The sequence below is a fragment of the Rhinopithecus roxellana genome, chromosome 6, assembly GCF_007565055.1.
Source record: "Rhinopithecus roxellana isolate Shanxi Qingling chromosome 6, ASM756505v1, whole genome shotgun sequence".
NCBI classification, from domain to species: domain Eukaryota; kingdom Metazoa; phylum Chordata; class Mammalia; order Primates; family Cercopithecidae; genus Rhinopithecus; species Rhinopithecus roxellana.
Genome location: NC_044554.1, coordinates 1868384 through 1882681, shown reverse-complemented (window position 1 = coordinate 1882681; position 14298 = coordinate 1868384). Strand labels below are relative to the sequence as shown.

Genomic DNA, 14298 nt, shown 5'->3' with positions numbered 1-14298 from the left:
GGTTCATGCTTTACTCTATGATTATGTAAAATGTAAATATAGAGGAAAGCTGGGTGCATCTGACAGGGGACTAGTATCCAGAATATAAAAAGAATGCAAGCAACTAAACAGCAGTAACAAGAAGAACAAATAATCCCATTAAAAAAGTGGGCAAAGGACATGAATAGACATTTTTCAGAACACCAAAATACAAAGTAAAACCACAATGAGATATCATCTTACCTCAGTCAGAATGGCTATTGTTAAAAAGATAAAAAATGGCTGGGCACGGTGGCCCACGCCTATAATCCCAGCACTTTGGGAGGCCAAGGCAGGTGGATCATGAGGTTAGGAGTTCAAGATCATCCTGGCTAACATGGTGAAACCTCGTCTCTGCTAAAAATACAAAAATTATCCAGGCCTGGTGGCGGGCGCCTGTAGTCCCAGGTACTTGGGAAGCTGAGGCAGGACAATGGTGAGGACCCAGGAGACTGAGCTTGCAGTGAGCCGATATTGTGTTACTGCACTCTAGCCTGGGCGACAGAGCAAGACTCTGTCTCAAAAAAAAAAGATAAAAAATAACAGGCCAGGTGGAATGGCTCATGTCTGTAATCCCAGCACTTTGGAAGGCCAAGGTAGGAGGATCACTTGAGGCCAGGAGTTTGACACCAGCCTGGGCAACATAGCAAGACCCCATCTATACAAACAATTTTTGAAATTAACCAGGCATGGTGGCATGTGCCTGTAGTCCCAGTTACTCAAGAGGCTGAGGTGGAAGGACCACTTGAGCCTGGGAGGTCGAAGCTGCAGTGAGCTGAGCTTGTGCCACTGCACTCCAGCCTGGGTGATGGAATGAAAAACTGTCTCAAAAAATAATAATAATAATTAATAAATAATATAATTTGGCAAGGATACAGAGAAATGGGAACCCTTAGACACTGTTGGTGGGAATATAAATTAGTACAAACTCTATGGAAAATTTGTACAAATAAAGTGAAATAAAGAAATAAGGAAATAAGCTAAAACTAATAGAAGCTGTATTTAAAATTTTTTGCTATAACTGGTTAAATAAAAATCTTGTAAGAAAATCAATTACATACAAAAATATTAATCTTGTAAGAAAAGAACATTACTTAGGAAAACAATAAAATCTGGACGAAAGGGTATTACTTACACAAATTAGTCTATGGCAAAGGAAGTCGAATTCTTTGAAATAAGAAAATCTTTTTTAATTTAAATAAGACAACACTAACCTGGCTTCTTTGTCTATTTGATCACCATACCCCACTGTCTCCACAACAGTCAATTTCAATTGAACATTGCTTTCCTGAAGTTCATATGTCTGTATTTGAAGTCCAACATTTGAGTAAAAATGTGAGGATTTGTTATCTTTCAAGTTAGTATTAAACAATGTGTCAATCAGTGTTGATTTTCCAATTCCAGTTTCCCCTGTAATAGGCATAGATTCACTGTCATAGGGGCATAAAGGGGCTAAGAAGAAGCAACACTTTGAATTCTTACAGTAGTTTTTAAAATCTTAGAACGTTGAACTCATAGAAATAGAGAGTAGAATACCGGTTACCAGAGGCTGCGGGAGCAGGGAGAAAGGAAAGGTGGAGTTGTTGGTCAAAGGGTGCAAAGTTTCTTTTTTTTTTTTTTAACTTTTATTTTAGGTTCGGGGGTACACGTGCAGATTTGTTATATAGGTAAGCTCATGTCACGAGCGTTTGTTGTACAGATTATTTCATCACCCAGGTACTAAGCTTGGTACCCCATTGTTATTTTATCTGATCCTCTCCCTCCTCCAAACCTCCACCCTTAAGTAGACACTAGTGTCTATTATTCCCCTTTTTGTGTCCACGTGTTCTCATCATTTCGCTCCCACTTATAAGTGAGAACATGGCACATATTCTCAGCCATAAAAAATAAAGAGATATGTCCTTTGCAGGAGCATGGATGGAGCTGGAGGCCATCATCCTTAGCATACCAACAGAGCTCATTGCAGCACTATTCACAGTAGCAAAGACATGGAATCAACTCAAATGCCCATCAATGATAGACTGGATAAAGAAAATGTGGTACATATACACCGTGGAATACTACACAGCCATGAAAAAGAATGAGATCATGTCCTTTGCAGGAACATGGATGGAGCTAGAGGCCATCATCTTTAGCAAACTAACAGTTTCAAACAGAGAGGAGAAAGAAGTTTTGAGATCTACTGGACAGCAGAGTGACTATAGTCAATGTATTGTATATTTCAAAATAATCAAGAGAGTTAATTTCAAATGTCTCATCATAAAAAAAGATAGGTAAACCGGGTAATAGATAAGTTAATTCACTTGATTGAATCATTCCACATTGTAAACATTTATCAAAACCTCACATTGTATCCATACATGTAAATAACTATGATTTTTCAATTAAGAATAACATTAATTTTAAAAATAAATAAAGGGTTTCAAATACTTCAAAGACTGGGATGGCCTTGAAAGTATACATGCTAGCCCTGGTTCTCTCACTCATTAACATAATGGAGAAAGAAAGCACACACTAAGCTACATCAGACTTTTAAGAGCACAGGAATGTCCCAATTTTTAACAATCATTACAGGTCCAGTGTGGTGTTTATGCCTGTAATCCCGGCACTTTGGGAAGCTGAGGTGGGTGGATTGCTTGAGCCCAGGCAGCTGAGGCTACAGTGAGCCACAATCACACCACTGCACTCCAGCCTGGGCAACAGAGTGAGAACCTGTCTCAAAAAATAAAAGGATTACATAATATGGCTAAGATGAGAATCACTGTAAACATGAAGATATATTTGAATTAAAAGCATCAATGTTACACTGCTTAAGATAAGTTGAAGTGAACATTGGGAAAAATGAAGGAATAGTTCAAATGAGGTGTCTGACACTTACCCACACAGAGAATATTAAAAGTGAATCCTTGTCGGATAGATCTGTTCACCAACTGATTGGGCAAACATTCAAAACCAAAATGTCCAATCGTAGTTAAACAACGAATATTATTTTCTTTTTGCTTAAATAAAACAAAAATTTAGAGTTTTGTGTTAGAATAGAAAATGAAGTCATTTGAAAGGAAAATTATTATAGTACACCAAAGAAGTTAGAATTGATTATCATTTGATTATCATACCTCAGACAAGATGCAAACATATTAAGTAAATTTGTGAATACAGAAGTCTGTGTTCAAACACATAGATTTGGCTATTATTTTTATAAATAAAGTGAATCTATCTCTCAGCACACTCAAAGAGGCTCTGTTTCTAAATTTTAAAAGAAATAGGGGACAGGTACAGTGGCTCATGCCTGTAATCCCAGCACTTTGGGAGGCCAAGGCAGGAGGATCACGAGGTCAGGAGTTCAAGACCAGCCCGGCCAACATTGTGAAACCCAATCTCTACTAAAAATACAAAATTAGGCAGGCATGGTGGTACATGCTTGTAATCCCAGCTACTCGGGAGGCTGAGGCAGGAGAATCACTTGAACCCGAGAGGCGGAGGTTGCAGTGAGGCAAGAGCACACCACTGCACTCCAGCCTGGGTGAAAGAGTGAAACTCTGTCTCAATAAACAAACAAACAAACAAATAAATAAATAAATAAATAAATAAAATAGGGAATTAAGGAAATACTACAAGAAACTCTAATGTATTACTCTAATATAATAAATTCTTTCTTCCATAAGAAAAAAGAAAAAAACTTTAACATCCTTCATTCTGCTGCAGCGTGTTAATATAGTGAGAAAATCCCACACGTTAATCCAGATGCTTCTCAACTTATGATGAGGCTATGTCCCAAGAAACCCCTCCTAAATTGAACACATTGTAAGTCAAAACACCATTTAATACACGTAACAAAGCTGAACGTTATAGCTCAGCCTTGTCTGCCTTAAACACGCTCAGAACACTTACATTAGCCTACAATTGGGCAAAATCAATTAACGCAAAGCTTATGTTATAATAAAGTATTGAATATCTCATGTAATGTATTAAATAAAGTGAAAAACGGCACTATCATAGAGTCAACAATTTAAGTTGAATGATTGTAAGCTGGAGATCCTCTACATATGTGAGGAAACCAAAATCAATTTGAAATTTTTAAAAAATCAAATGATGTATACTTCAAATTTGTTATATACCCTCTGAGGACTCGTGTTATATCAAAGAAATCTACTACTAATAACCCCATTCCAGAAAATTAGAAATCCATCAGTATTATACACAAAGTTACCAACCGATCTTTTTTTTTTTTTTTTTTTTTTTTTTTTTTGAGACGAAGTCTCACCCTGTCGCCTGGGCTGGAGTGCAGTGGCCGGATCTCAGCTCACTCCAAGCTCCGCCTCCCGGGTTCACGCCATTCTCCTGCCTCAGCCTCCCGAGTAGCTGGGACTACAGGCGCCCGCCATCTCGCCCGGCTAGTTTTTTATTTTATTTTATTTTTTAGTAGAGACGGGGTTTCACTGGGTTAGCCAGGATGGTCTCGATTTCCTGACCTCGTGATCCGCCCATCTCGGCCTCCCAAAGTGCTGGGATTACAGGCTTAAACCACCGCGCCCAGCCCAATCGATCATTTTTAAAGGTTAAAAGATAATTCACTTTTTATTTCTAAGCACTTTTATTTTAAAAATGGGAATTATACAACCCCCTGCACACCTAAAAACACATTAAATACCACTTTGCAATGACAGCTCAGCATACTTCACAGTTCTTAACACTATTTTATGAGGAATACAAAATGCCTTTTTATCTAAATTAACAAGCTTTAAAATATTTTAGTACATGTGAGAATAAAGGAATTATAAATCAGTAGGAAAGATGTTAAGGTAGAAGCATCAACAATTAGCTCAGTAGATATTGTCTACATTTATTTTGTACCTTTATAAAACAAGAATATGCTAACCGGCCTGGGAGGCAGAGGTTGCAGTAAGCTGAGATCTCGACTCACTGCAACCTCCATCACCCGGGCTCAAGCAATTCTCCAGCCTCCCGAAAAGCTGGGACTATAAGCATGTGTGACCATGCCCAGCCAATCTTTGTATTTTTTGTAGAGAAGGGGTTTCACCATGTTGGCCAGGCTGGTCTTGAACTCCTGACCTTAGGGGATCCACCTGCCTGGGCCTTCCAAAGTGCTGGGATTACAGGTGTGATCCACTGCACCTGGCTAATTTTTGTATTTTTGGTAGAGACGAGGTCACACCATGTTGCTCGGGTTGGTCTTGAACTCCTGAGCTCAAACAATCCTCCTGCCTTAGCCTCCAAAGGGCTGGGATTACAGGTGTGAGCCACTGGGCCCAATCTACTAACAGAGATTTTAAAACAGCTGTTATAAACGTGCAGAGACATAAAGGAAAGTGTGCATACACAATGAGTAAAAAGACAAAAATCCCAGGAGAAAAACAAAAATTATAAAATTAAGATAAAAGCAGAAAGCATGGCCGGGCGCATTGGCTCATGCCTGAAATCCCAGCATTTTGAGAGGCCGAGGCAAGTGCATCACTTGAGGTTAGGAGTTCGAGACCAGCCTGGCCAACATAGTGAAACCCTGTCTCTACTAAATATACAAAAATGAGCTGGGCATGGTGGTGGGAGCCTGTAATCCCAACTACTCGGGAGGCTGAGGCAGGCGAATCCCTTGAGCCAGGGAGGCAGAGGTTGCAGTGAACTGAAATTGGACCACTGCACTCCAGCCTGGGCGACAGAGGGAGATTACATCTCAAAAATAAATAAATAAAAGCAGAAAGCAAAGAAACAGGAAATAGGTCTTATAGAAAATTAAATAAGCAAAACTTTGCTGTTTTGAAAAGATTGATAAGATTGATAAACACCTAGCTGGACTAATAAAAACACCCAAAACAGCCGGGCACAGTGGCTCCCGCCTGTAATCCCAGCACTTTGGGAGGCCGAGGTAGGGAGATCGCCTGAGGTCAGGAGTTCAAGACCAGCCTGACCAACATAGAAAAACCCCCTCTCTACTAAAAATACAAAAATTAGCTGGGCATGGTGGCATGAGCCAATAATACCAGCTACTTGGGAGGCTGAGGTGGGAGAATCGCTTGAACCCAGGAGGCAGAGGTTGCGGTGAGCCAAGATCACACCACTGTACTCCAGTCTGGGCAACAGAGCAAGACTCCATCTCAAAAAAACAAAAATCAAACAAAAAAACACCCAAAACACAAATTGCTCATAGCAGAAACGAGAGAACATTACTATAGACCACACAGATAACAAAATTATAATAGACTACTATAAACAGATTTATGAACACATTTTGCCAATAAATTTGAAATAACTCTTTTGCCAACAAACTTGAAAGTAAATAAATTCCATTGGAAAAAAACAAATTATAAAAATGACACAATGGGAAATAGGAAATCTAAAGAGTCATATATCTATTGAAGAAATTATAGTCAAAAACCTTTCCACAAAGAAATCTTCAGGCCCTGGCCGGGCGCAGTAGCTCAAGCCTGTAATTCCAGCACTTTGGGAGGCCGAGGCGGGCGGCTCACGAGGTCAGGAGATCGAGACCATCCTGGCTAACACAGTGAAATCCCGTCTCTACTGAAAATACAAAAAAATTAGCCAAGCGTGGTGGCGGGCGCCTGTAGTCCCAGCTACTCAGGAGGCTGAGGCAGGAGAACGACGTGAACCCGGGAGGTGGAGCTTGCAGTGAGCTGAGATCGCGCCACTGCACTCCAGCCTGGGTGACAGAGCAAGACTCTGTCTCAAAAAAAAAAAAAAAGAAACTAGGCCCTGCTAGTTTCACTATTGAATTCTATCAACAAGCAGTTAAAGAAAAATTCACACAAACTCTCTACAAAACAGAAGAGGGGTGAATTTTTTCCAATGTATTTTATGAAACCAGATATAATGGCAATATAAACACCTGACAACCCAGGCGCAGTGGCTCACGCCTGTATCCTAGCACTTTGCGAGGTCGAGGCGTGTGGATCACCTGAGGTCAGGAGTTCGAGACCAGCCTGACAAACATGGTGAAACCCCCATCTCTACTAAATACAAAAAATTAGCCAGGCATGGTGGCACGTGCCTGTAATCCCGGCTACTTGGGAGGCTAAGGCAGGAGAATCCCTTGAACCCAGGAGGCAGAGGTTGCAGTGAGCCGAGATTACACCATGCACTCCAGCCTGGGCGACAGAGTGAGACTCCATCTCAGAAAAACAAACGAAGAAAACACACCTGGCAAAGATATCACAAAAAGAGAAAATTATACATTAATTTCTGTCATGTGCATAACTGCAAAAATTCTTTTTTACTACCATAATTAAATTTAATTTTAATTGTACAACTAGTGAGTGTGCAAATAAATTTTTCTTAACAACTGAAATATTGAAATGAAAGATAATATTCCATTTGACTATTCCCCACATCCTATCTCCTTCCTCTTTTCCCTATTTTTATGATTTTTATGATTTTAGACATTAAAAAATACTTTTATATACACAAATATAGAGGTATTAAATTTTAAAAACACATACATGGCCGGGTACAGTGGCTCACACCTGTAATCCCAGCAATTTGGGAGGCCGAGGTAGGCAGATCACCAGAGGTCAGGAGTTCAAGACCAGCCTGGCCAGTGTGGTGAAACCTGGTCTCTACTAAAAGTACAAAAAAAAATTAGCCAGGCATGGTGGCAGAGGCCTGTAACCCCAGGTACTTGGGAGGCTAAGACAGGAGAATTGCTTGAATCCAGGAAGCAGAGGTTGCAGTGAGCCAAGATCGCGCCATTGCACGCCAGCCTGGGCTACAAGAGTGAAACTCTGCAACTTGCTTTTTTCTACTAAAATTCTATATATGTTACTTAGCTAGCTTTATTGAGGAATAATTTATATATAATAAAATCACCAACTTTATGTGCACCATTTGATGAATTTTAATGAATGTGTATAGTAATGTAATCACCATCATGATCACCATATAGAACATTTCTGACATCCCTAAAGCTTTCCCTCTTATCCCTATTCAGTCAATTCATAACCCTCATCCCTCAGTCCTGGCAACCTCTCATCTGTTTTCAGTTGCTATAGTTTTACTTCTTCTAGAATTTCATTCAGAAGAAATCATACTGCACGGAGTTTTTTTTTTTTTTGTTTAATCTTAACAAAACATTACCGAATCAATTCACTTGTATATAAAAAAGATTATATATTAAAACAATTGACATTTATTCTAGAAACACAAGGTTAGTTCAGCACTCAAAAATCCATAAATGATAAACTATAAAATATTGATACAAGAAATTGAAGAGGCTACAAAAAAATGAAAAGATATTCCATGTTTATGGACTGAAAGAATCAATATCGTTAAAATGTTCATACCACTGAAAGCGATCTACATATCTAACTCAATGCCTATCAAAATACCAGTGACATTCTCCACAGAAATAGAAAAAAATAGGCCGGGAGCAGGGGCTCATGTCTGTAATCCCAGCACTTTGGGAGGCCAAGGCAGGCAGATCACGAGGTCAGGAAATCGAGATCATCCTGGCTAATATGATGAAACCCCTTCTCTACTAAAAATACAAAAAAATTAGCTGGGCATGGTGGCAGGTGCCTTTAGTCCCAGCTACTCGGGAGGCTGAGGCAGGAGAATGGAGAATGGTGTGAGCCTGGGAGGCAGAGCCTGCAGTGAGCCGAGATCGTGCCACTGCACACCAGACTTGGCAACAGAGCGAGACTCTGTCTCAAAAAAAAAAAAAAGAAAGAAAGAAACAGAAAAAATAATCCTAAAATTTACATGTACCCACAAAGGACACAGAATATTCAAAGCAATGCCGAGTATTCTGGGTACACTGAAGGAATCACATTACTTGACTTCAAATTATAATACAGAACTACAGTAACCAAAACAGCATGGTACTGTCATGAAAACAGACATATAGACAAATGGAACAGAATACAGAACCCAGAAATAAATTCAGACATGTACAGTGAACTCACTTTTGACAAAGGTGCCAAGAGTATACAGTGGGGAAAGAAGAATCTCTTCAATAAATGGTTCTGGGAAAATTGGATATCCATATGTAAAATAAAGAAAACAGACTCCTATCTCTCATCATATATAAAAATCAAATAAAAATGGATTAAAGATATAAATCTAAGTCGTGAAACTATGAACCTACTAAAAGAAAACATTGGGGAAACTCTCCAGGACATTGACCTGGACAGATACTTCTTGGATAATGCCCTACAAGCACAGGAAACCAAAGCAAAAATGGACAAATGGGATCATATCAAATTAAAAAGCTTCTGCACAGCAAAGAAAGTGATTAACAAAGTGAGGAGACAACCCACTGAATGGGAGAAAATATTTGCAAACTATCCACCTGATAGGGGATTCATAACCAGATTATGTAAGAAGCTCAAATAGCTCAATAGGAAAAAATCTGATAATCCAATTTAAAAACTGGCAAGTGATTGGAACAGACATGTCTCAAAAGAAGACATACAAATGGCAAACAGGTATATAAAAAGGTACTCAACATCATTGACCATCAGAGAAATTCCAATCAAACCTAAAATGATATATCATCTCACCTGAGTTAAAGTGGTTTTTACCCAAAAGACAGGCAATAACAAATGCTGGCAAGAATGTAGAAAAAAGAGAATCCTCTTACACTGTTGATGGGAATGTGAATTAGTATGGAGAACAGTATGGAGGTACCTCAAAAAACTAAACATAGAACTACTGTATGATCCAGCAATCCCCTGCTAGGTATATACCCAAAAGAAAGAAATTAGTACACCGAGGAGATATCTACACTCCCATGTTTGTTGCAGCACTATTCACAATAGCCAAGATTTGGAAGCAAGCTAAGTGTCCATCAACAGATGAATAGACAAAGAAAATGTGGTACATATACACAATGGAATACTATTCAGCCATCAAAAAGAATGAGATCTTGTCATTTCCAATAACATGGATGGAACCTAACAATATGTTAAGTGAAATAAGCAAGTCACGGAAAGACAGACTTCACATGTTCTCACTTATTTGTGGGAGCTAAAAATTAAAACAATTGAACTCATGGAGATAGAGAGTGGAAGGATGGTTATCAGAGGCTAAGAACGGTAGTGAGGGTGGTGAGGGGATTGTTAATGGGTACAAGGATATAGTTAGATAGAATGAATAAGGTCCAGTATTTGATAGCACAACAGGGTGACTATAGTCAACGATAAATTGTACATTTTAGAAGAATGAAGAGTACAATTGAAATGTTTCTAACACAAAGAAATGAAAAATACTTAAGGTAGTGGATACCCCATTTATCCTGATATGATTATTACACATTATGTGCCTATAACAAAATACCTCATGTGCCCCATAAATATATAGACCTGCTATGTACCCATAAAAATTAAAAATTAAGGGCTGAGCATGGTGGCTCATGCCTGTAATCCCAGAACTTTGGGAAGCTGAGGCTGGAAGATCGCTTGAGCTCAGGAATTCGAGACCAGTCTGGGCAACATAGTGAAACCCTGTCTCTACTGAAACTAAAAATTTAAAAAATAGCTGGGTGTGGTAGTACATGCTCATTGTCCCAGCTACTCCGGAGGCTGAGGCAGGAGGATCACTTAAGCCCAGGAGTTAGAGCTTGTGGTGAGCTATAATTGTGCCACTGCACTGCAGCCTGGGTAACAGAGTAAAACCCTGTCTCAAAAAAAATTAAAAATTAAAAAAATCAATAAACATTTCACCATATTAATAGTATAAAGTAAAATCGCCATATGACTGAATAAATGAAAAATATTATATTTGATGAATTGAATACCCATTTGTGATTTTTAAAGTCTATTAGTAAAATACGAATTAAAGAGAACTTCCTCAATCTGATAAAAACTATATTAAAAAAACTTTAAATCTAACATCATACTTCATAGTAAACATCTGAGTGCTTTCCTCACAAGACTGAAAATAAAGCAGAGATGTCAGCTCTTGTCATTTTTATACATTTTACTGGAGGTTCTTACCAGTCAATAAGGCAAACAAAAAGCATAAATATTCAAAAGAGTTTGTTATTTTATATTGAAAAAAGGTAGAAAATATACAAGAATCTACAGAGCATCTGCCAGAATTACTAAGAGAATATATCAAAATTAAAAGCTATAAAGTCAATATACAAAAATCAGTTATATTCATTTCTAGTTTCTGCTCAGAGATGCAGAAAGCAGAAAAAAGACATCACTACTAACACTACAGGAATAAAATAATGGACTAAGGCAAGATCACAACTTTTTTTTTAACTCATCCTAGTACTGATGTTTCAGGTCAAAAAATTGTTCCAGAATTGAAGGAGAGACAGAAACCCACAGGAAAAGACAAGATGGGAACATTAACTTTTCTAGGCAAGAAAGCCACAGATATGAGAAGAGTTCTAAAGCAAGGACCTAATTGCTAGAATATGCTTTGGCAGACAAGTAAAAACTTTGAGCCATAAACAGGAATCATCTGTAGCTGCTTTTTTCTTTCTTTCTTTTGTTCTTTTCCTTTTTTTTTTTTTTTTTTTTTTGAGACACAGTCTCGCTCTGTTGCTCAGACTAGAGTGCAGTGGCGCAATCTCAGCTCCCTGCAACATCCACCTCCCCAGGTTCAAGCGATTCTCCTGACTCAGCCTCCTGAGTAACTGGGATTATAGCCGTGCCACCACACCTGGCTAATTTTTGTATTTTTAGTAGAGATGGGTTTCACTGTGTTGGCCAGGTTGGTCTTGAACTCCTCACCTTGTGATCCTCCGCGTCGGCCTCCCAAAGTGCTGGGATTACAGGTGTGAGCCACTGCACCCAGCCCTGTAGCTGTTTTTTGTTTGTTTGTTTTCTGGTTTGGTTTTTATTTGTCCTTATTTGGAAATCTGTCATTCTAAGTAGAGAATAAAGAGTATATTAATTATATTTTTTAATTTATTAAGGTTTGATTTAATGTATGTATTTAATTTTTATTTGTAATTTCAACTTTTAGATTCAGAGAGTACATGTGCAGGTTTGTTATGCGGGGATATTGAATGTGCTGAGGTTTGAGGGTGTGAATGATCCCATCACCCAGGTACTAAGCATAGTACTCAACAGGTAGATTTTCTGCCCCTACCACTCCCCCGCCACCCTGTAGTAGTCCTCAGTGTCCATTGTTGCCATCTATGGCATGAGTCTCATACTCGTATGTTTATGAGTACCCAATGTTTACCCCCACTTGTAAATGAGAACATGTGGTATTTGGTTTTCTGTTTCTGTATTAATTCACTTAGGATAATGGCCTCCAGCAGCACCCATGTTGCTGCAAAGGACGCATTTCATTTTTTATGGCTGCAGAGTATTCCACGGTGTATATGTACCACACTTTTTTTTTTTTTTTTTTTTGAGACAGAATCTCGCTCTGTCACCCAGGCTGGAGCGCAGTGGTGCGATCTCGGCTCACTGCAATCTCCACCTCCCAAGTTCAAGCAATTATCCTGCCTCAGCCTCCTGAGTAGCTGGGATCACAGTTGCCCACCACCACGCCCAGCTAATTTTTTGTATTTTTAGTAGAGACAGGGTTTCACCATGTTGGTCAGCCTGCTCTCAAACTCCTGACCTCAGACTATCCATCAGTCTCAGCCTCCCAAAGTGCTGGGATTTCAGGTGTGAACCACTGCACCCAGCCATGTACCACATTTTTAATCCAATCTACCATTGATGGACACCTAGGTTGATTCAATGTCTCAGCTATTGTGAATAGAGCTGAGATGAAAACAAGTACAGGCTGGGTGCGGTGGCTCACACCCCTAATCCCAACACTTTAGGAGGCCGAGGCAGGCAGATCACTTGAGGTCAGGAGTTTGAGACCGGCTTGGCCAACATGGTGAAACCCTGTCTCTAGTAAAAATACAAACATTAGCTGGGCGTGGTGGTGCATGTCTATCATCTCAGCTACTGAAGAGGCTGAGGTACGAGAATTGGTTGAAACTGGGAGGTGAAGGTTGCAGTAAGCCAAGATTGCACCACTGCACTCCCGCCTGGGTGACAGAGTGAGACTCTGTCTCAAATTTTTAAAAAAGAAAACAGGACGGGTGCAGTGGTTCACACCTGTAATCCCAGCACTTTGAGAGACTGAGGCAGGCGGATCACCTGAGGTTGGGAGTTTGAGACCAGCCTGACCAACATAGTGAAACCCTGTCTCTAATAAAAATACAAAATTAGCCAGGTGCGGTGGCACATGCCTGTAATCCCAGCTACTTGGGAGGCTGAGGCAGGAGAATCGCTTGAACCCAGGAGGCAGAGGCTGCAGTGAGCCAAGATTGAGCCACTGCACTCCAGCCTGGGCAACAAGAGCAAAAACTCTATCTCAAAAAAGAGAAAAGAGAAGAGAAGAGAAGAGAAGAAGTGTGCATGTGTCTTTTTTGTAGAACAAAAAATAATCTGTAGCTCCTCAAAAACTTTTTCTCCTTGAACCCAACTAGACATTCAGTAAAAAATTGATAGAACTCTGAAAAAAAAAATCTCTCTCAAGTTACAGAACTGGGACATGCAACAGCAGCAATGCTGGCAAGAAGCTCTAATCAGAACTTTCTCCTCTACAGAATAAAAAAGCCTTCCTCTATGGGTGAAGAGCCAAGAAGCACTCTCTTAGGGTGCTGGTGAAAGCACATTGCTTCTGAAAGTAGGGAACATAAAAAAAGCTTGAAGCCCTAGAAGATGTACAGAAATTCACAATGGATTCAGAACCATGTCAGAAGAAGAGAAAGAGAAAGTCATACCCCCGGGGCCCAGAGGCGGAGTACTTGCCTAAGACTGGCAATCAAATAAAAAAGTATTCTCACGTACCTTCATCACCAGGCTAACTGCTATCAAGATACATATTCTCTGCAAGAGATATTGCAAGAGACATACTCATTCTGAGGCATAGCACCAAAGGAAGACTTAAGGTTGAGGGTGAAATCATCATCAGAAAAACATCCTCTGGCAAACCAACCCCTACCCTCAACACAAGGTATCACCAGAGACATTCAAAGCCCATAGGGTAGACCAGGCGCGGTGGCTCATGCCTGTAATCCCAGCACTTTGGGGGGCCGAGGAGGGCAGATCACCTGAGGTTGAGAGTTTGAGACCAGGCTGATCAACATGGAGAAACCCCATCTCTACTAAAAATACAAAATCAGCCGAGCATGGTGGTGCATGCCTATAATCCCAGCTACTCAGGAGGCTGAGGCAGGAGAATCGCTTGAACCCAGGAGGCAGAGGTTGCAGTGAGCCAAGATCGTGCCACTGCACTCTAGCCTGGGCAACAAGAGTGAAACTCCATCCAAAAAAAAAAAAA

General features: G+C 39.9%; 1 protein-coding gene across 1 annotated transcript in view; it reads right to left on the bottom strand.

Moving 5' to 3' along the window:
• SEPTIN14 (septin 14) overlaps positions 1-14298 on the bottom strand; it is a 74473-nt gene that overhangs the window by 56259 nt on the left and 3916 nt on the right. Inside the window, exons 3-4 of the mRNA XM_010380543.2 lie at positions 2897-3017; positions 1233-1428 (exon numbers count right to left, since the gene is read on the bottom strand). Coding sequence (XP_010378845.1) covers positions 1233-1428; positions 2897-3017 — 317 coding nt within the window. The remainder of the gene's footprint in view (positions 1-1232; positions 1429-2896; positions 3018-14298) is intronic.